The sequence below is a fragment of the Coloeus monedula genome, assembly GCF_965178545.1.
Source record: "Coloeus monedula genome assembly, chromosome: 12".
In the NCBI taxonomy this organism is placed as follows: Eukaryota; Metazoa; Chordata; class Aves; order Passeriformes; family Corvidae; genus Coloeus; species Coloeus monedula.
In genome coordinates this window covers 536,612-558,034 of record NC_138792.1, presented here as the reverse complement: position 1 = coordinate 558,034, position 21,423 = coordinate 536,612, and the positions used below count along the sequence as shown (strand labels likewise).

The 21,423-nt window shown below is 62.7% G+C and overlaps 2 protein-coding genes across 6 annotated transcripts; one reads left to right on the top strand and one right to left on the bottom strand.

Annotated features, from left to right (window-relative positions):
• Positions 1 to 3,607: 3,607 nt before the first annotated feature.
• On the bottom strand, positions 3,608 to 15,722 carry SHROOM4 (shroom family member 4). 5 transcript variants are annotated; one of them, XM_082289576.1, is made up of 11 exons: positions 15,578 to 15,722; positions 12,068 to 12,219; positions 11,588 to 11,680; positions 10,814 to 10,945; positions 8,342 to 10,289; positions 8,078 to 8,139; positions 7,084 to 7,683; positions 6,415 to 6,837; positions 6,149 to 6,332; positions 5,306 to 5,578; positions 3,608 to 5,224 (listed from the first exon to the last, which is right to left on the bottom strand). In XM_082289576.1, the coding sequence occupies exons 1-11, from the start codon at positions 15,701 to 15,703 to the stop codon at positions 4,955 to 4,957; spliced, it is 4,263 nt and encodes a 1,420-aa protein (XP_082145702.1). In that variant the 5' UTR covers positions 15,704 to 15,722; the 3' UTR covers positions 3,608 to 4,954. The 5 variants fall into 5 exon arrangements, with proteins under 5 accessions (XP_082145702.1, XP_082145703.1, XP_082145704.1 ...); XM_082289577.1 differs by lacking the exon at positions 11,588 to 11,680; XM_082289578.1 differs by lacking the exons at positions 12,068 to 12,219; positions 15,578 to 15,722 and having other exon boundaries at positions 8,342 to 10,338; positions 11,588 to 11,750.
• A 3,054-nt stretch (positions 15,723 to 18,776) lies between these two features.
• BMP15 (bone morphogenetic protein 15) lies at positions 18,777 to 20,356 on the top strand (the record flags this gene model as incomplete). The annotated part of the gene is made up of 2 exons (XM_082289539.1): positions 18,777 to 19,098; positions 19,581 to 20,356. The coding sequence occupies 2 exons, from the start codon at positions 18,777 to 18,779 to the stop codon at positions 20,354 to 20,356; spliced, it is 1,098 nt and encodes a 365-aa protein (XP_082145665.1).
• Positions 20,357 to 21,423: the final 1,067 nt, after the last annotated feature.

The window sequence follows — 21,423 nt, the reverse complement described above, 5'->3', positions numbered from 1 at the left end:
TCGCTCTTTCTCCAGCCCCGGCCCGCCGTCCGCAGCCCCCCCCGGCCCCGCCGGGACGTGCCTCCGCAACGGCCCCGGCCCTGCCCCTGCCGCAAGCCCCGGCCTGCTCGGCACGGCGGGCGCTGCTGCGCGGGCGGCCCACGCACGGCCCCGAGCATGCGGGCACAGCGGGCACCCGCGCGCCGCCGCGCGCATCCGTGTGCGGCACCCGCGCGGGCACGGGAGAGCACGTGCACACACGTGTGCACTGCCCGCCCACGCGGGCACGGCGGGCACACCCGGCGTGGGTGTGCTCACGCACCAGCACCGAGCACATACGTGTGCGCACTCCCGCACTCACCCAGGCACGCACAGCCCCGGCGTGGGCACGCACACACACACCGCCGCCATGCACATACGTGTGCACGCGCTCACACATGCACGGGCAGGCACGGCTCAGGCATGGTCGTGCACGTGCACTGCCACCGTGCACAAACGGATGCTCCGCTCACATGGGCCCATGCATGGGCATGGGAGAGCACATGCACCACTGCAGTGCACCTGTGTGTGCACCACCCACGTGGGCAGGGCCAGCACATGCACAGGCATCACAGCCACACACGTGTGTACACCGTCCACACAGGCATATGCACAAGTGGGCACATGCACGGTTTCCGTGTAGTCACAGACCACATGCACAAGCCTGCACACCCCAGGCATGGGAAAGCACATGTACCATGTGCATCCACATAGATGCATTGTGGGCATGGGTGAGCACATGCACTGCCGCTGTGCACATATTTGTGCATTCCCCACATGGACAAAGGCAGGCACATAGCTGGCATGGGTGAGCATTCACACTGTGGCCTTACACATTTTTGTGCACATACCCACATGCACACTCCAGGCACAGGTGAGCATGTGCACCTTTGCCATGCAACCATATGGGCATATGGTGACACATGGAGGCACAGCCAAGCACGTGATGGCTCCACACACTTACTTGTACACACACTTCCACGTGCACACAAACATGTACTGGCAGCCCAGAAAGCCACCTATGTCCTGAATGCATCCCCAGCAGGGTGGGCAGCAGGATGAGGGAGGGAGCTTCTCCCCATCTGCTCTGCTCTGCTCTGGTGAGATGCCCAGGAGTGCCACTTCCAGTTCTGGGGTCTCCAGCGCAAGAAGGATATAGAGCTGTTGGAGCAGGTCAAGAGGAGACCACAGAGATGCTCTGAGGGTCTACCGTGGAGACAGGCTATGAGATGTGGGGTTGTTCAGCCTGGAGAAAAGAAGGCTCCGGGGAGACCTTAAAGTAGCATTTCAATATATCAAGGGGGCTCCAAAAGGAGAGTTTTTCACAGGGCATGTCAAGACAGGACAAGGGGCAACAGTTTTAAAGTGACCTATGGTGTGTTTGGGTTAGACAGAAAGAGGAAATCCTTTTTCATGGGGGTGGTGAGGCACTGGCACAGGTTGCCCAGAGAAGCTGTGGCTGGCCTGTCTCTGGAAGTGTTCAGTGCCAGGCTGGATAGGGCTTGGAGCAACCTGTCATCCCCGGAAGATACCACTGCCCATGGCAGGGGGAGTTGGACAGAATGTCCTTCCAAGATCCCTCCAAGCCCAAACCCTTCTGTGATTCTGTGGTGTGGATGCATGCAGATATCCCCACAGAGGTGTGACTGCATAGAACATGCCCCAGAGTGTGTGTTGGAGCACACACACATGCATGCACACATGGGGATGTGCCGCCAAACAGTCCATGTCTAGGGAGAGAGGATCTGGCTTCACTTTCCACTCCACGGTGTCCCATGGGCCCCTGTGCTCATCTCTCACCCACTGCTGCTCTGGGCTCTCCATGCTGGCAGAGCCCCATATCCCCCCCTTCCTGCTGGGCCATGCTGTCCCAGCCCGGGGACAGGGAGGGCTCTCTTGTCCCTTCCCAATGCATGGCCTTGCCTTTTGGGCTGTAATGGACTGTGGGAGTGAGGGGGACCTACTATGGGGTTTGGACCCATCTCCCACATGTGGCAGGGGTCTCTCATTAAAACATCACTACCTGCCATGTCCTCATCCTTCCCCAGCTCAGGTATATAGCATATTGTGGGACAGATCTGGGATCTGTAAAATTGAGAGATCATCACGATGGGGAGACAGATGCCAAGGCCAGGGGCTACACCACCTTTGTGGGTTCTGTTTGCCCCTCTGAGAGACTTAGGACCCTGAATACTACGATGGGCCTGCTAGCATGCATCTCCTCTGGGGTCCTACAAAGGGATCCCCAGGACACCCCATGCCATGCCCTCATCCAGCACTGAGGGCCCCAGTACCCAGCAACCTGGCCACGCCGCCATGCCTTGGGCCAACTGTCCTACCTGGCAGCAGCTGGAGCTGGATGGAGGAGCAATGGGGTTTTGAATGGGTCATGGGGCACAGTTTCCCTGTGCCTGCAGTTATCCATATGCAAGGGCTTGCACAAGAAGCCCCGTGAATTCACACTTACACACATGTGCATGCATTCACCCACGTGTGCATCTGCTCACTTGCATGTGCACACATACGTGCATGCATTCACATGTGCACATCATACGTAGGACAAGTTCCCCCGTGTGTGTGTGTGCACTTGCATGTGCAGTCACTCACCACTAGTGCTTGTGAGCAGCAGCATGGGGCTGTGCCCTTCCCTGAGCCCTGCACACACGCGCTCACGCATATGGCATGTGTTCAACTGTGCGAACATGTGTGCTCACAGGCGTGTGCATGCATTCACCTATGTAAGTGTTCAGCTGTGTGCACTCACATGCATGTGCACACATCCACTTGTGCGTACGTGTCCACTGGCGTGCACTGACCTGCTTATGCCTGTATCCCCTGCGCAGCCACATGCTCGCCCTCCACGTGCTTCCGGCCACGCGCTGACACGCTCCCATGCGCGTGCACGTGTGTATCCCGTTGTGCACTCGCCCACACTCCCACCCGCCCCGTGCACTTGTGCTCAAACGCACGGACTCGCACTGGAGCACCCCCGGCGTACCTGTGCACGTGCCCGCGCACACCTGCGCTCCCGCACCCACCTGCACGCGCGTGCTCCGCCCGGGCACTGGCGCCACCCAGCGGCCGCCGCCGCCCTTGCGCTGCCCCGAGCAGCGGAGCGCCCCGGCCGCTCCATGCGGCCGCGAGCAGAGGAGCCCCCGAGGAAGGCGCTGGGCACCACCCTGCCGTACCGCGGTGAATCGGGGCACCCCGGAACAGGCTCGGCACCAGCACTGCGACAACCCCCCGGGAATGGCCACCCCCTCCCCGGGGCTGCCCCAAAAGCTCTGGCATCGATTCCCTGGCAAATTGCCAGGGAAAACGCTGCATCCACTATCCAAGTGCTGTGACCCGTATATGCATCCCTGGGGAAGGGTCCAGGCACTGACCCATGCCTCAACTCAGCACTGGGCGCAGAAGACACCCTGCCTACAGCTGCACTTCAGGTGCCCCCTGTGCCACGGGGGCATTCAGCTCCTAAGAGCTTGCCAAGGCTTGCTTCATCCCAGCTGGAGCAATTACCCCCTCTCCGCTCCGGTGCAACTTGTTGGGGCCCAGGGACAAACCATGCGAGACACAACTGGGACAGATGTGCAGCTCCTGCTGCTTTACTGTGAGAGGTACAATGGCACACAGTAACATGCAGGCGCTGGCAGCTCCTCCAGCACAGGGCCCTGTGCACGCCTGCTGAACCCCACCATGAGAGCAGTGTGGCCCCCAGTGGGTGCAATCTTTGGTCCTAGCAATGATCCTGGGGGTGGCTGAGATAGAGGGAATGTTGAGGACCCCACCTGCCAGGCACCACCTGACAGTACAGCCAGGCAGGTGTGGGGTGTAGTGTTTAACAGGCTAAGGGTAGCTCAGAGCAGGGGCAGCAACACAGGGGGGCTGCTGCTGAGGCACACAGGCAGGCATAGTTGCTGCCTGCACCCTGGGGCTGGGTGGTCCAGCTATGGAGCCACCCCAAAGCACTGCAGCCCACCTGCCTCCCCAAAACGTTTACCCCCCTGCCCCAAGTTCCTGCTGGTTGCATTAAACCCCTGTACAAAATCAGTATCAAGGCACTTGCTCATGCCATGGACACAGGTGGACAGTGGCGGGGGGTGACATCTAAGTGCTATTTGGAGCTGTTGCAGCACAGAGGAGGGGACAAGTGCCCCGTTTTGTCCTTAATGTGGTTTTTCCTCTATTAATCACTCCTGGTGTTGGGCTAGAAGCTGCAGGTGAGTGCTGTATGAGGCCCGGCTGTCTCATACAGACAGAGAGTTGACTCTCTTGTTGACAGAGAGTAGCTGCAGGCCTCAGTGTACTGGTCCCGGAACCCCATGCCCTGGCAGGGTACCATCCCAAGACATGGGTGCACAGCACCTACTGGCACTCACCTTGGCCCCCTGTAGTCCCTAAGCCAGCAGAGAGCGGGTTAAGAACCTGCTGGCCAGGGCCATTGTTTCTGACACAATGGGGAGGAAGAGGATGCTGGGGCTGAAATTCCTTCAGCTCCCACCGGACAGATGGACAGAGCTGGACAAATAGACGTGACAGAGGGCGAGCATGATTTAACCCTTTCAGGTGCTGCATGAATATGCCCCAGGGTAGCTGGGGGGTATTTAAGGCATGTGGTGCAGCACCGGATACAAGATAGGCACTGGTGTCCAGGACAAGTTGGAAGGACCCCATGGGCACAGAAAGACCCATGAGGGTGGTGGTAGCATCCATCCATCTAGTCTTGCTGGGCCACAGGCTGCTGAGTGGCCACAGAGCCCATGACAGCTCTGTGCTGGACTGGCAACCCTGCCTCTGCTTGGTAAATCAGAAAAATAAATAAAAGGCAGGGGCTGGACAGATGGACAGACACAGGGAGAGCCCACAAGGGGCTGGATCCACTTTGGCAGCAAGCTGGGACCACAGCCAGGATCCCAGATGGAAGCTGGGTAGGGGGCTAGCAGCCCTTGGAGGCCTGGCCAAGGCTCTCACGCAGGCACCTGAGCTGCTCCTGGCCCAGCTTGATCTTCTCCTCCAGCTCCCGCTGCTCAGCAATGAGGGCTGACTTCATCTTGACGAAGTGCTGGTAGTCCTGGAGCTGCTCAGCAGGCAGGTACCGTGCCACCATGGCACCCACTGCCTCCTCCCGCCGCCCCACGTGCTCCTTCAGCTCTTTGGCATCCTCCAGCTGTGCCACCAGCAGCCGCTGCTTCTCCCGCAGGGCCAGCTGTGGAGAAGATGGCTGGCATTGGCAAGGCATCCCACAGCCCAAAACCTCATGGGTGAGGGTCCCCTGCCCCATGCTCACCTTGTCCTCAGCAGGGGCGTGCGGCCCCAGGCTGCCCAGGGCAGTTTCCACCCGGGCCAGGCGCCCCGAGAGGGAGAGCAGGAGGTTGATCACCTTGTCCAGGTCGCCCACGAAGAGGCGGTACTTGTCGAACTCCCCTGGGGTGCAGAGGGCTTGCAGGCGGGCAGCCACATCCTCACCCAGTGCCCCATTGGCACTAATGTCCTCCTGCAGCCCCCGTTGTGCCTCCTGCAGCACCACCAGCTTGCGGCTCAGGCTCTCGATCAGCTGCAGCTGCCAGAGCAAAGGGGTCAGGGGTAACTGGGGCCACTTCCCATGGGATCGGGGGACTGGCACAGAGGTGTAGGGGTGCTGTGCTGGGACCCACAGAACACAAGAACCTTGTGGTACCCCTGGTTCCCATGAGCTACTGGCAATTCCCAGTCCCCACAAGAATCTGTCAATGTCTCAGACTCCCTGTGCACTTAATGGATGCCCCTGGCCCCTGTGGACATCTGGGAACATCCCAGTCCCTGCAAGCACCGAGCATCTGGAGATGCCGCTGGTCCCCACTGAGCATCTGGTGAGACTCCCAGGTCCCGCAAGCAGCTGACAATGCCCCTGGTCCTTGCAGACATCTGGCAACGTCCCAGCCCCTTGTGAGCATATAGCAATGTTCCTGGTCCCCGCAAGCATCCAGCAATGACCCCCGTGCCCATGAGTGCCTGGTGATGTCCCCAGTTCCCATGAGCAACCAATGATGTCTCAGTCCCTCTGAGCATCCAGAAATGCCCCCAGTCTCCATGAGCACCTGGCAAGGGCAGTGGGGAACCTTGAGGGCATTGTCCCCAGCAGTGTCTGTACCTTCTTTTCCACCAGCTCGTGGTCCACCTCCTCCTCATCCTCCAAGCTCCCCTCCACTACCTCCGGCAGCACCTTCACCTTGTTGGGTGGCTCAGCTTTGCCCACTGCAACACCGTAGTGCACTGGGAAGGAACTGGAGCTGGCAGCACTCCTGGGAGGCGGCGAGATGGGCTCAAAACCTTGCCTGGGGAGACAGAGATACAGAGATAAGCACTGGGGGTGTCAGCCTGCCCTTGGCATGGGGCCCGGTGCCATGCCAGCCCTACCTGTCCTGTGCCACAGCCTCCACATGCCAGTCCTGCTGGAGACACTTCCGCCAGGCCTGCTGCTCCCCTGACATCAGCAGCTCACCCATCACCTCAGCGGCGGTGCCAGGGGGAGCCAAGGGGGCCAGGACATTGGCCAGGGAATGGTCCCTGACAGCCACGTCCCACAGCAGTTCCTCGGAGTCCATACAGCGGGCGTGGGGCCGGCTGCCCTGGCAGCTCACTCCCTCCACTGCCCCAGAACTGGGCTTGAGTGCCTCCGGCAGAGCAGGGCCAGGGCCACAATGCAGGGACAGGGAGCACTCACCCACCCCACGGGGACTGGCACAGCCCTGCTCCTGGTTCTGGATGAGCCTTTGGGGCTGCTCCTCCATCTCCCGGGACTGCTTCATCTTTGTCCGCTTCTCCCCAGCTCCTGACAACCTGCCAACGCCCACCCAGGGCATGTCAGGTCCCCTGCCCACCCGTGGGGACACGGACACTCAAGGCAATGGCCATCCCAGGTAAAGAGGTCAGGGACACCCCACAACATAAAATACCCCCACAGGGTGCTCCAAGGGGTGGATTAGGATGCTCTGACACAGGGTACAAGGGCCCACAAAAGCCCCCTCATGTGTCCCGGCAGTGCCTGCAGCCTCACTCCCACCCCCATGTCATGGCAGCACTTGCCTGAAAATCTCAGCGTTGGTAGCATCAGGCCCAGGAGTCCTGCGGAGTGATCTGGGGGGCTCAGGTCGGGGCCACGCACCTGGTGGAGCGGGAGGGCGAGCAGTGTGCCCCCAGGACTGGCCCTCCCGCTCCCCGGTGAGGCTCTGTGACCGCTCCCTCACTGCCTCAGCAATGCTGCGGATTGGCATTGGGGCAGCAGAGAAGGCAGAGCCATGCCCAGCACCATCTGGTGGGTGCTGGGATGCCCGGCGTTGCCTGTACTTCTCCCAGTTGGGGGGAGGTGGGCGAGGAGGTGGGGGGCCCTTCTTTTTGGCGATGCTGGGAGGGTCCAGCTTGGCACGGAAATGGTCCTTCCGGTCACGGCCCCAGGGGCTGGCAGGTTCCAGGTTGAGGTGGCTCTCAGAGAAGGCTCTGCCCCGTAGTGGGCGGTGCAGCGGATCCAGGGGGCTCTCAGTGGTGTGGGCCAGGCGGTCACTATCCCACAAGAGGTCGTGCGTGGATGTGGCCCGGTAGCAGGGTGGCCACTCTGGCTCAGTGCTCTCAAGGCAGGTGTGGAATGGGCCAAGCCTTGGGAAACCCAGTGGGTAGCTGGAGAGCTCACTAGAAGAGAAGGAAGCACCCATCCTCCCGCACACAGTCACCCATCTGGAAGTTCAGGCCCATTTCATGCCCTGCCTCATTTACCCCAGCGAGCCACCCAGTCACACTGGTGGGAGAAGCCCAGGCTCATCCGCTGGGCACAGCCTCCTGGAGATGGCCCCAGACCTCTGGGGAAGGGTAAGGGACCTGTGGACACCTCCTCACACTCCCTTGCCCTGCATGCCTCCTCCCGCCTCAAAGAGCACCACGCCAAGGATGGCCAAGGCAGTATGGGACGCACTTTGTACATCCTCAATCAAAATCATGCCAGTCCCCACATCCCCCTGGCGGAAGTCCCCACACACATGTGAGTGGCACACACATCCTAGCACCGTGGCACCTGGCATGGGCTCACCTGATGGACTGGCTGACTTTCCTGGTTATTGCAGGTGGTTCCCACTCATCCTGAGGAAATTCCTGGTTGCGAGAGGAGGGAGTGTGAAATCCCCCTCCTCAGCACCTCTGTCCCATCCCCATTCAGGTGCAGAAGGCATGCAGGAGGTCTGCAGGGCCAAAGTGGGCACAGTACTCCGCACCCCAACCCAGGGTCATGTTCCAAGGGTGCAAGGGGGTCCCAGTGCTGCTCCCCAGCACAGTCCCACAGGGCCAAGTTACTCACCGGGACAAAAGCTCTCTGGGGGGGCCAGGCATCGCACTCCTCTCGCCCGGGATGGGGGGCCGGGCAGCAGCAGTCAGGGCAGCGCACCCAGGGCACAGGGTGACAGCGGCAGGTGTGGCCACGGGGCAGTGGTGGTGGGCACAGGTCCCCTCCACAGTAGCGGCAGGGCTCAGGGCACAGGGGAACCCCACAGGGGTAGGAGAAGCCCCGCAGGTAATCTGGCTCCCCTGGCCTCCCCAGTGGCTTGTAACAGTGGGGCTGCTCCCGGCAGCACTCAGCATAGGGGCCAGCAGAGCCAGGGCGGCTGGGTGAAGCGGGGCTGTAGGGCTGGTCCACGGAGAGGCGGCGGACATCCCGGTGCTCAGGGCCATGGGGCTGGAAGGCGCCAGGATTCCCTACTGGCGGCTTGCTGTGCCGGGGTGGTGCCGGTCGGCTGCTCTCCTCAAAGAACCGGCGGCGGTCGGCGAAGGGCAGCAGGACCGCCTCGTCGCTGCCCCGTGGTGGGGAGCTGCGCGCCGCCGGGGCCTGGCTGTATCCCTCCAGTTCACTGGGGCTGGACGAGTGCTGCGGCTGCAGCTTGTGCTCTGGGGACCAGCGCCAGCGGCCCCTGGCTGTTGGCACCACCCGCTCAGGGGACGGGGGCCCTTTAGGGGCTGGCACTGGGTCAAGGGTGGGGATACCCCGGTCCCCAGAGCGGCCAGCGTTCCTGCTGTCCTCACTCGGTGCAGGGCTGAGACACTCAGGCAGGGCAGGGGGTCGCTCTGCCAGTACACTGCCCTCGGGAGGCTCCTCAGTCTCCTCCACTGGCTCCTCACCAGGTGGAGGTGCACCAGGACCCCGGCTCTTCTGCAGCTGGGCCTTGCGCCGCTGGATCTCGTTGCGCAGGCTGGTGGCGAAGCGGTCGCTGCGGCGGCGCATCTGAGCAGAGCGGTGGGGTGGACCCCCAGCCCGCCGGGCTCCTCCCCGGCTCTCCTCCTCCCCTGGCCCCTCAGTGCTGAGTGCTGGGCTGGCCCCCTGGCCATCCTGCCCGCAGGCTTGCTGCAGCTCAGGGCAGCAACGGCAGGGCGGCGCACGGCAGCAAGGCTCTGGGCAGTGTGGGGGGTCCTGGGCAGCCCCTGTGGTTCCCCCCCCGCTGCCCTCAGGATGCAGCGGGGACAAGGTCCAGCGTTGCCCACTGGGGGCTGGCGAGGCTCGCCCGCTGCCAGTGCCCAGCTGGAGGGAGCGGAGCTGGGAGGCCAGCAGTTGCTCAGGAGCACTGTGCCGGTGTGACATGTGGCCCTTGAGAGGGGACAGCAACGGGTTGTCACCTGCTGTCATGGCATCGGGCACTCGGTGCATGCTGTCATCCAGGTATGGCTGATTATCAGACTCCATGCTCTCCCCTAGGAGTGGCTCAGCCGGGCATCGGTCCGGGTGGGAGCTCAGCATGTAATACTGGTCAGCAGAGAGACGGTCCTTCGTGGGGTATGACGCCAGTGTCCTCCTGCCCACCACTTCCACTTCCCCATCCCGCTGGCAGAGGAAGGTGTCAGAGATCCACCGGCCCTTGGCATGCAGCATGTCCGCTGACACTGACGCCTGGCGCCTCTCCCCTCTGCCAGCTGGGGCTGGCCGCAGGCTGTCCCTCCTGACAGGGGGCTGGGGGGGCACAGGTGCCCGCCAGGCTTCAGGGTGCCGGCTGACAGATGGCTCAGCCCCTGTGGTCAGGTAGCGCCCGTCAGGGGCTTTGCAGGGGCCTTGGAGGCTGGAGTCGATGGACACGGCCTCTTCAGGACGGAGAGAGAGGGCGCAGTCAGAGGCGATGGAGCTGGCAGAGAAGGAGCTGTAGGCCGAGTCCCGCTTGCTGTGGTACATGCCCTGGTCAACGGGTGAGGGGTCTCCTTCATAGTAGGCCTGGCCGGGATGGTCCAGGCTCTCCATGCTCCCGATGGAGCTGCTCCGGTCAGTGCTGCAGTGCCAGGACAGTGGGTTCCACTGCAGGGACAGCTTGCTGCTGCCTGGCCCCACGCCAGTGTTACAGGCACCTGCCGCCCTCCATCCAGCTTCGCAGAGATCCCAAGGAGCCCACCCCCACACATACACCCTCCCTGGGACAACAGAGCACAGGGCAGCACAGCCCCAACCTGCCCTCCACCCCCGGCTTGGGGCCACCACCAAGGTTCCCTGGCACTGGCAGTGGGAGCAGGCACAGGAAACACAGGGTGTGTGTGACTCCAGCCACTCAAGACCTCCCAGCTCTGGCAGCGGGGGCAGTGGGACTAAGCAGCTCCTGGCTGTCTCCAGCAGAGCCACCGCCCCTTCCTGCCGGGAGCCGGGAGTAAACAGCCAGGGGAAAGGGTAGTGCAGGATGAGGAGCGATGCCCGAAAGTGGTGTATGTGAGCACTTATGCCACCCCCACTACCACAACCCAAGAGAGTGTCCCGTCTGCCCCCTCCCCTTGCACAGCCTCATAACTGCCCCCAGGGCCTCACCTGACATCACACCCCGAGGGCCAGGAGAGGCTGAAGGCATCAGCCGGGCAGTGCATGGTGGGGATGTCAGGGCGACTTTCAGCAAGTTTGGCCACATGCCAGGAATGGGGCCGGAGGACGGGCACGCTCCTCCTGCCAAGAGCAACAGCGGGAAAGGACAAGAATGGGGAGGAAGCCAGGCCAAGGAACCGGGACTGAAGTCACTTCCTATGGGGCTTCCTGTCCCCTCCAGGCCAGCGCCCGCCCAAAGGGGACGGCAGCGAGGAGGGTCCAGCCCTGCCAGCACCTGGCACTGGGCACGGGGATCCTGAAGCTCACCCAACTGGCCAGGGCTCCCCAGACTGCAGCATCCCTGTTGCCACATCAACAGGGGACCGAGGACATGGCCCCTGCACAGCCCACAGGCAATGCCTTGAGCAGGGCAAGTGTCCCTGCCAGGACTGGACTGGCTCCACCAAGAACACTGGGGCCACGTCTGCGTCTCCCCCGCAATCCTGACCTTCCCCCTTGTTCATTTGTCCCTCAGCATCTGCAGCAAGCACCAGCCACATCATGTCTTTGGGAAGAGTCCTGTGCTGGTCCCTGTCCCACCCCTCACAGGAGACTCCACAGGAGTCTCTAGTCCCCCCAGCACATGCCACTGCACAGATCTGGTCAGAAGCCACCTCCTGTACCTCCAAAGTGCCCAGTGCTGCCACAGCATCTGCTGACTAGATGAGGAGAATGGCAAGCTACGAGGTCAGCACAGGGACTTCCCAGAACCCCCAAACTCACCATGGATGATGCTGAGCCCCAGCACAGTCCCACGGGACCCCTGCCCCTTGGGCAGTGCCCTTGCGCCGTCCCTGCCCCTGAGTGCTGCTGGAGCTGGAGTCAGTCAGGATGCAGATAGGAATGGATGCAGTTGGAGGGGTTGGGGGGTGGGAGGACTGCGAGGCCCAGCCCTGCCTCTCCTTCCTTTCCCAGGCAAGCAGGCAGGCAGGAGGCAGGCAGGCAGGAAGGGAGAGGAGCGGCCACGCTTGAGGCTACCGCCCAGCAAGGGGGTGGCGAGCCCGATGCCCTGCCCTGGCTCTGCTGGCTGGGGAACCCCCACCCAGTGGGAGTGCTGACAGCAGCAAAGGGGCTGCTCCCCACCCTGTCCCAGCAAAGGGCACCTCCAAGCTGGAGACAAGGGCACCTCCACATTCCTGCCAGTCCCCCAGGCAGGTAAAACCCCACTGGCCCTCCCTGTGTCCCCTCCACAGCACTGCCAACCTGCGAACGATCATCTTCAGAGTGCGGTAGGAGCCCTTGATGAGGATCAGGGCCTCCTGGCGGGATCCGTACAGCGGTGTCCCACTGATGTTTACCAGCTCATCACCCGGCTGCAGCCGGCGGGACAGTGCAGCCTTGCCCCCATCCTCCACCTGGGTGACAGAGAGGGGCGTCAAGGGGGGCACGGCCCCCAGAATATCCCAGGGGATGTTCCACAGCCGCTGTGTGTCAGGGGAGAAAGGGGCTCTGGAGAAGGTGCCTGAGCCCCAGGCACCACAGAGAGATCTGCGGGGCCAGGCTCTCCCCCTTCTCTGGTCACATGAATTTCTGAGCAAGGGCATCGGGGAGGGGGGAGAAAGAAAAATGTCCCATCCCAGCAGATTCCCCCGCAGGCACAGGCAGCACAAGGGCTCTTTGTCCGGCGTGGATGCCAGCCCCCTGCCACTGCTTCCAACCCCACATTGAGCCTGTCTGGGCACCCGTGATGATTTCGATGCCCAAAGGATGCCATCCCGCCCTATGTGCCCATAGGAGACAACGGTAGGGGAAGTGCTGAGCCCTGGCACATGCCTACCCTCCCTGACACCCATGGCCAAAATGAACCTGGCACTCTGTACTGCTGTGCTTAGAGGAAGCAGGGCCATGGTGCTGCCAGCATGTGAAACCCTGGGCCATCCCCTCTGCCCTAGCCGGTAGGTGCAATGCTGGCAGCCCTGGGACGAGCAGTGCCCAGCTGGGGTAGGCACAGTGCCCATTGCCTGCACTGATCTCTGACCATCCTGCCACTGCAATGCCAGGGATCGCCAAGTCCAGACTATCACACTACAGGGCTGGCAAGCGACTGAAGCTGCTGCGTGGTGGCAGTGGCACAGGGCATGCAGGTACATGGGGCAGGACCCAGGGTGCCCCATGCCCAGCGTGGATGTGGCAAGACCCTACAGCTACCCACAGAGCTGAGCTAACCTAGCCCCATGCTGAGGCTCCAGCACCCACCCTGCCCAGTTGCTCCCAGGCCTGGCCAAGGAATGAGCTCTGCTCACAATGCCTGCAGGACCGGCCTGGGCAGCAGCCAGGCCCCAGTGCCAGGGAGCACACAGGGCCTAGCAGATCAGTCATCGTGCATGTGCCCCTGGGCACCACTTTCCAGCCCTAGTGCTGGACAGGGCTCGGGGGCATTCCACCACCCCTGGACAACACGTCACCTTAGGAGGGAGGAAGGCAGGGGCAGCCAAGCCTCCTGCCCAGTGTACCACTGCCTCACAGCCCTGCCTGGCACAGCTGTGCCCAGAACCGACAGCTTTCCCATTTTTTCAGAGATCTCAGCACCACAATGCCATGCCCAGGCTGGGCACAGACCAATGTGCCTGCCTGTCCAGGCAGGCTGCCCTCCCACCCAGATGTCAGCCATGGGGCTGCCTTCCTGGCAGGGGACCCTGACTGCCTGTGAGGGCTCCCAGTCCTACCATGTAGTCGGTGGAACACCTGGGTTTACTCCTTCCCATGCTGCTGCCCACCACTGGGCACCAGCAGAGCATGCAAGGCAGGCTGCACCTTCACCCAGTCCTCTGTCCAGCCATGTGCCCACCCAGCCCTGCCTGCCACGGCCATGGGGATGGGGATGAGTCAGAGGTGAAAGGTGTCCCCACTACTGCAGGACACCACCAGGTCTGCACCCACGTCTGAGCCATCACATGCACCAGGATGGACAGGCTCAGCCCTGGCATCACTCGCCAGGAGCTAAATTTGGCACAAACAGCCCCTTGTTCTGCCTTTGCCACCAGCGAACTCAGCACTGGCAGCCAAACCCCACCGCCTGCTGCCCTGCCTGGCTGGGCCAGCCCAGGACACTTCCCCAACACCATCCCTGGAGTTCACTCTGGGCTCTCATGGCAGGATGGCTCACAGGAATGTCTCAGGAGAAAATTGTCTTAGAAGTCACAACCAGAACAGTGCCAGAGCTGTGCCCACTCTGCCCCACACCAACCTCCCTCCTTGCCCCCGACGTGATCGGGGGATCGGGGGAGCCTGTGCCAGAGGGCATTCGCAGCCCCATGGAAGGCTTAGAGAGCGTGTGAGCACTGCCGTGGGACTCTGCCACAGGAACGGATCCCGCCCGGAGTGGACTCAGAGGCCAAACTCTGTCACCAAGTGCGGGGACGCCCTTCCCCTTTCCGGCCCGGGCCCCCCGCGCCACAAGCGGGGGCCGCCCCCTCTCCGCACACACCTCGGCCGGCCGCAGCGGCGGAGCGATGGCCCCGGGGGACCCTCCCCTGAATGCACAGAGCGCTGGAACAAGCCCCTTTTGTCTGCCGAGCACACGCGGTGGCGGCGTGTCTGGGGGAGCGCGGGGGCCGACACCCCGCGGCCCGCAAGCCACCCTCCTTCTCAAAAGTGGTGGGGAACATCCCCGAGCCCTCCCATCGCCTCCCATCCCCTCCTCCGGCAACCGGCGGATCCACGGGGACCCTCCACCCCGAGGGCCGGCAGCGAGTCGGGACGCGGGCAGTTACTCCCTCGGCGCCCGGCTCCCCACCCGCCGGCGGTGCCACCTCAGGGCGCAGGGCTGGGACCGGAGCCACTTTTCCAGCTCCCCCAGCCAGACCGCGCTGCCCGCGTCGCGCCGAGGGCGTGGAACGACCCGGGGGTGCAGTCAGCCCGGCTCGAGGCAGGGAGCAGCCCCGGGGCCGCCAGCCCGGCCCGCCGCACCGCGGCTCAGCAGGACGGTGACACCGGGCAGGCAGGCGGCCAAATCGCCCGGTGACAGGGCCCCGTCCGGGCTCCGCGGAGGGGTGGGTATTGGGGTTCCCTTGGCCGCTGCCCGGCACCCTGCGGGTCTCCCCGCGGGGCGATGCGCTGGCGGGGGCTGCGGGAATCGGTGACCCTCTGTGTGGCGAGACGTCGGGGCCGCAGGGGTCACCCTGAGCATTCGCTCCCGGCTGCTGCCGGGCCCCGCTCGGCACCGTACCCTAGCGCCAACCCAGTCCTGGGCACGGTCCTGCCCCTGCGTTCCAGGGGTGCCGGGGCATGACGGGACGGACTCTGGTTCCCCACCGTGGCCCTCAATGTCCCCGCAGAGCCCGGTGCCCGGGGCACCCATGGGCGGGGCACCGACGGATGGGCACACGAAAAGGGGCTGACCTCCCCCAACTACGGTCCGTGGGACGGGACCGGGAAAGACGTGAGGGGGGAATTGTGGGGCCGCCCCCGACGCCAGCCCAACGGATGTGCCAGAGGAATTTCTTCCTGCCGCCGGGCCCGGGCTGTCCCTCCGCCCCTCTCGCTCCCACTTTTCCCCGCGGCTCTAAGTGGAGGGTCGCGGGGATCGTGGGTGCGAGTGGCCGCCCCCGTCCCGCCGCGCCATGACACGCGACCCCGCGGCCGGGGCTCCCCGCACCCCCGACACCGCCGCGCATCGGGTGTCCACCCATATCCCGCGTCCCGCCACGGGCGGGAGGCCCCTCGCGGGGGGATGCTGCGGAGCCCACGCGGGCCTGTGCCGGCGGTGCCTACCTTGGAGACGATGAGGGGCTCGCCGTGCTCTAGCCCGCCGCGCAGCGTGAAGCCCCAGGGCGCGCCCCCCTGCAGCTGCACATGCACGTACTGGGGGGCGCCGGGCCGGCCCTCGGCCCGCTCCATGGCGGCTACAGCTACAGCTCCATCCCGGCCCGGCCCCGAGCTGTGGAGGAAATGACACCCCCGCCCGCCCGGGCTGAGCGGCGCGGGGCGAGTGCGGGGCGGGGCCGGCCCGCACCGGGACTGCTCCGCTGCCGCCAATGAGGCGCGGGGGGACGGCGAGCGGGCGGCTCGGCATGGCACGGCACGGCACGACGCGGCACGGCACGGCATGGCTTGGCTCAGCACAGCTCATGGCATGGCTCTGCACACACTGGCACAGCACAGCACCTTTCTACTCAGTAGCTTGGCATGCCATCCTTTAGCCCAGGGACCTGAAGTGAGCTGCTTGGCTCAGCTTGGTACAGCCCAGCCGGCGTATTTCAATTGTCCAGCTCAGTCCAGTATGGCATGATATGGAAGGCTGGCAGACTTCAGTGCAGCATGACACAGCACAGCCCAGCTCAGTGTGGGATGGCAAGGAGGCCAGCATGGGTTAACTGGCCCAGCATGGCTCAGCTTGGCATGCCTCGGTGCAGTTCAGCTGGGTTGGCACATTCTGGCTTGGCTCAGCTCAGCTCAACACGACACAGAGCTGGCCAAGCTAAGTTTGGTACAACACAGAACAACCACGGGCCTCATCTGGCTTAGCTCCACTTGGCCTGGCCCAGTTTTGCTCAGTGCAGTTCAGCTTGGTTGACTTGGACAAGCAGGGCTGGCACAGTTCAGCTCAGCACAGCCTGGCCTGGCTTGACTTAGCTTGGCCATGCACAGTTCAGCTCAAAATGACCCAGTTTGGTTCAGCACAATATGGTGCCACCAGGGACCCACACCAATAGGGCCAGCTCGGCACAGCTTAGCCTGGCATGGCAGCAGTTCGACAGCACTCATGCAGCTGCGAGGCGGTGGCAGTAGGGTGATGCAGCCCCCCCCAGCTCCCCACCGCACAGTCACACTGGCGCCTCAAGCTCCACTGCCTGCAGGCCAGCACATGCTGCTGGCTCCTGTCTGACCCAGCCATGCCAGCCCCCACCCTGTCCCTATCCTGCTGGGCACCTCAGGGCGTGTGTGGCAGTTTGGCCGTTCTTCACCTTTGTCTTTTCCCTGCCAGGCCCAAGAGGAGCAGCTGTGCTGCTTGGGGGAAATTGAGGCACGGGGAGGAGGTGGCTGATGGCAGCCGAGGATGGTGGGAGTGGATCGGGACGGATTCCTGGAGGAGCCCGAGAGTCCTGCTCCTCCCCTTCCCGCCTGGGGCCACGACTCTTACTCATCTCCTTCCCAGACATCCCAGACGGCACAGCCGGCCTGGAAAGCTCTGCTCTGCAAGCAACGCCTGCGGCCCCTGGTTGCCTGCCACGGCCCGGGAGGGTCGGCTTGCAGTGCCAGGCTGGCGAGCCACTCTAGGCTTGTTCATTCCCAGTGCTGGAAGGGTCTCAAGTTTCTCTTGGTAGTCCCTGTCCACAAGCACCTGCCTTGAACTCTGCCTGCGCCCTGCACAGCCCAGCTGCAGGCAGCCCAGTACATGTGTACATTCTTGTGCCCGTGTCACAGGGTGCAGGGTAGAGCGGTACCTGGGCTGTTTGTAGAACTGGAGCCCACCCAGGAGCGATGCATGCCCCCCACCCCCCCATACAGCCTTGACAGGTCCACTGCTGTCATGTCCACCCCTGACCCGAATCTCCTGCTCTCCCCTACGGCCTTCCCACCTGCCTTGTCATGCCCCCCCCCCCCCCCCCCCCCCACTGACTGGCTGCTGCCATGCCCTGACTTTTCCCAGCCTTCACTGGCTCATCTGCCACTTGTGCCCTTTCCCAAATGAGTAACCAGGGCTGCCTGGCCAGGCAAGAGGGCTCTATGCCCTGGCTCATCACATGGCCCCACAGCACATTTAGCACCACGCACACCCCCACACAGCCCTCCCAGCCCTTAGCACTGTGTCCAGCTGGCACCAGGAAGGGTGGGCAGCAGGCACCAGTACAACCCCCGCCAGCTCTCCCATGTCCCTATGCCTGCACCAGTGGTTCCCAACCAGTGTGCCCACCCCCTGGGCCCTTCCATCCCAGCAGGAGAGCAACAGTGTACTGTGGGTCTGAGCACAAAACCAGGGGCTCTGGAGGTGGCACTGACTGCAGCCGCCCACACCAGAGGCCCTTTCCCAGGCAAGCACCATGGAGTCACTGTCCACAGTATGGAAAGTGCCTCAAATGGCCCATGCCAGCAAGAAGGTGGGCATCATGCTCGCAGCCTCTGGGCTTTGAGCTGGTGCTAGCGGAAAGACCTGGAAACTGGTCAAGGCAGGCAAAGTTGTGGGCATGCTGATGGTGATGACAGGATGATGCCTACAGTGGGGTACTACTGGGCTCAGGGTCACTCTGCTCATGCACCTGCCTTAGTGCCAGGTGGGTAGAGAGTGAGGCACTGGGCAGCCTGGCTGTGCTGCAGGGCTGTTGGGGAGCAGAACCCTAGGCTCTGTGCCTGCTTGGGGCAGTGCAGACCAGCTTGCAGCAAAGGGCACAAAGGTGCTGAGCCACTGCTGGAGAGGCAGCACAGAGTGGAGGGAGCTGGAGGGACTTTCACTGCATGAAAGCACTGGCCCCATTCCCCTGGGACCCAGGGCGCTCCCGCCTCTTTAAAAGCTGATTGAGACCATGCCTTTAAAATGGGCCTGGGCAGGGACCTCCCACCCTGTAGGAGGAGGCTGGCCAGGAGCAGGTGGGCTGAGTGAGCTGGTTTTCCCACCCCACTTCTCCCCACTCCCCTACCCCAGCACCTCTACAGCCCCTATAGCCAGGCTCTGTCTGGCTAGATTTGTTCCTGGTCTGGGTTTTAGTCTGGAATTGTACCCCTTTTTGCATACAGAATCCCCCCACCTTTCTGTTCCTGTGTCAAGCTGAAGCAGGTGGTGTGGTTGTCCTGGTTTGATAGGAGCTGGCAGCACCCTGGGATCCCTTTGCTGGTGCCCACAAGCAGCTCTGCCTCTCAAGTGGGGAGAAGCATGACTGCAGGTTAGGTCTTCCTAATTCTTCTGCTGGCCAGCCCCACCTTGTCCCACTTACCTGCTCCCTCCCCAAACACACACACCCCCCACACACCTATCATGGCTATGCCCTACCCTTTCACCAGCTTCCTCCTCCTCCTCCTTGTTGTGCCCCTTTCCCAGGCTGCAAACCAGTCCCCACTGCCCCTTGGCTCCCTGCCTGCTGTCCCCACCCTGCCCCTCCTGCAGGCCCTGCAAACGCGGGCGCCAGGCAGCCCAGGCTGGCAAGTGGGGCCAGCCAGTGGGCAGCCCCTGCGCTACATGCTGAATCTGTACCGGCGTGCTGCTGACCGTGAAGGCCGACCCCGCCGCAGCCGCAGCCTGGGCACCAACACCATCCGCCTGGTCCAGGCCAGTTCCCGTGGGGGTCAGCCTTGGGCAGGTAAGCAGCTGGTGGGCACTAAGGATGGTATGGGGGCTTAGCAGAGCTAGCAGGGTGAGCTTGAGCTCTGAAGGCGAGGTCTCTTGCCTGTTTCCTCCCTCCTCTCTACAGTGTCCTGGCTGGGGTTGCTTGCTCTTGGCCATGGGGTTCCACTTGGCAGGAGTTCAAGGCTCTGCCCTAGGGGTGAGATGGGCAAATGCATTGCTGGCCCTTGTGTGCCCTTCTCCCCTTCCCACCCTGCCTGATGCTGTGCTAGGCTAGTGGTGTTCATGCAGAGGATGAGAAATGTTACAGACTCTCTTTGCCCTTCACCCCACTAGCAAGCCTTCTGTTTGCTGCAGCTTCTGCCTTGTGCTGGGGCACATGGCTGTCACAGGCTCCACTGTGCTGTGTGGGGCTGTGGCAGCACCATGGGAGAAAGGGGTGCTGCACAGTGCCTCCTGTACTGTGCTGAGGGGGTACTGGTCACTGCTTCCCTGCAGGTCGCTGGTACTTGCAGGCCCTCACCTACCACCTGGAGGGCCAGCCAGAGGCCGAGCACCTCCTCAGAGCCACTGTGGTCTACCTGCCCAGTCTGTCATTGGCCCATGGTCGCCTCCTCTGCGCTCTGGAGCTGGTGGCAGCCAGCGAGGCACCCAGGGTGCTGCTCAGCCCTACTGCCCGTCCCCGCTATGGCTGGGCTGAAGTTGACGTCACCCCTTACCTGGTGCTGGGGAACAGCAGCGTGGGGAGCCTGGCACTGCGGCATGTCTGTGTGCGTGCTGGCCGAGCAGGAGGCCACGATGCCCTGGTGGCCCCTAGCCACCCTTTCCTCATTCTCTACCTTAATGATACTCAGGCAGGGTTGGCACCTCCAGCCGCAGAGCCCCACCGACACCGGCGTGATACAGGGATGTTGGCTCATGACCTGCCCAGCTACCTGCGGGAGCAGGGAGGGGAGAAGAGTGACTGTTCCCTCCGCCCCTTCCCTGTCAGCTTTGCGCAGCTGGGCTGGGACCACTGGATCATTGCTCCCCACCACTACAACCCACGCTACTGCAAGGGCACCTGTCCCTACCTGCTCCGCGATGACTACCATGCACCCAGCCATGCTGTGGTACAGAGCTTTGTTCATCGGCTTGTGGATGCCAGCGTGCCCCGGCCCTCCTGTGTGCCCTACCGCTACAGCCCCATCAGTGTCCTCATGATTGAGCCCAATGGAGGCATACTGTACAAGGAGTACGAGAATATGATTGCAGAGTCCTGCACCTGCCGGTAATTCCCACTGCCCCAGCGCATCACCCCTGGGCTCTGCCTCTTCCTGCAGATCTGGACTTTAGAGTTTATCTTGCTCTGCCTGCGGCTTACTCTGCTCATCTCCCCTCCCCATGAAGCGCTGCTCAGTGGGGAGGTTTTACAGTGACAGTTTTATGTAAATTGTGGATTTTTAAAGGCGAGAACCTGTGTTGGGGTGATTGCCCCATGGCATCTGTCCTTCCTGCAGCCCCCATGGCTGCTGCCTGGTTTTGGTGGGCAGAGGGGCTTGGCCTGATGTTCTCAGAGATGAGCTGTGTTCTTAAACTGGAGTGCAAAGCTCTTAGGAGGTGGCTGGGAGTCTCCTGGTAGAGCCAGGGCAGGGAGGGTGAGAAGTCCAGGTGTCTCTGTGCCTTGCATTCGACACATTGGTGGTGTCATGATCTGATGTGACCCTGCCTGTGGCATTCCTCCCCAACTCACACGCACCCCATCCCTGTCTAGTCTCAGCTGCAGAGGCATCTCATCGGGCTGAGAATTTCGGCTGGAGGGAGAAAGCCTCTCTCCTCCCCTGCAGTTCTGCTCTGGAAGGGCTATGGAAAACTGGAGGGACCTGAGCTGCCATCTCTGCTTCCAGCGCTAGAGGCCAAGGCAGCTGCCTGTGCTGGACTCTGCCTGCCGTTTCCTCTGACACACTTGTTCTTCAGCTCCTTGGCTTACCCTCTAGCAGGGCTCAGGTCTCGTCCTATCCCAGCGGTCAGACTCCCATCACAGATGTCTCTCTGCCTTCTTGCACTCTTGCTGTCACACAGGCCTTGGGCTCTGCTGGGCTTCTGGCACGTCCCTGTTCCCAGAAGAGTCAGTCCTGCTCTCAGCACCCCTCTGCTGCCTGACTTTCCTCTATTTATTGCTTGACTGTGAATAAATAAATTGATTGATTTTGCTAAAGACCATCTTGGCCTGTTCTTGCACTGTCCCTGGGGTGCAGCAGGTGCCCCCTGGGCTAGGCTGCCATAGGCTGCATCCCGGTGCAACTGCCCTTGGGCTTTCACTGGAGGAGGTAGGTGTGGGGGTAAATCCCAGCTGGTTCAA

What these genes read in the sequence shown, in the direction of transcription:
- SHROOM4 (XM_082289576.1), bottom strand. Translation starts at nt 15,703, where the DNA reads ATGGAGCGGGCCGAGGGCCGGCCCGGCGCCCCCCAGTACGTGCATGTG. An exon ending in AGCCCCTCATCGTCTCCAAG is followed by an intron (nt 12,220 to 15,577) that starts GTAGGCACCGCC and finishes TCTGTCACCCAG; the next exon opens with GTGGAGGATGGGGGCAAGGC. An exon ending in GAGGCTGTGGCACAGGACAG is followed by an intron (nt 6,333 to 6,414) that starts GTAGGGCTGGCA and finishes CTGTCTCCCCAG; the next exon opens with GCAAGGTTTTGAGCCCATCT.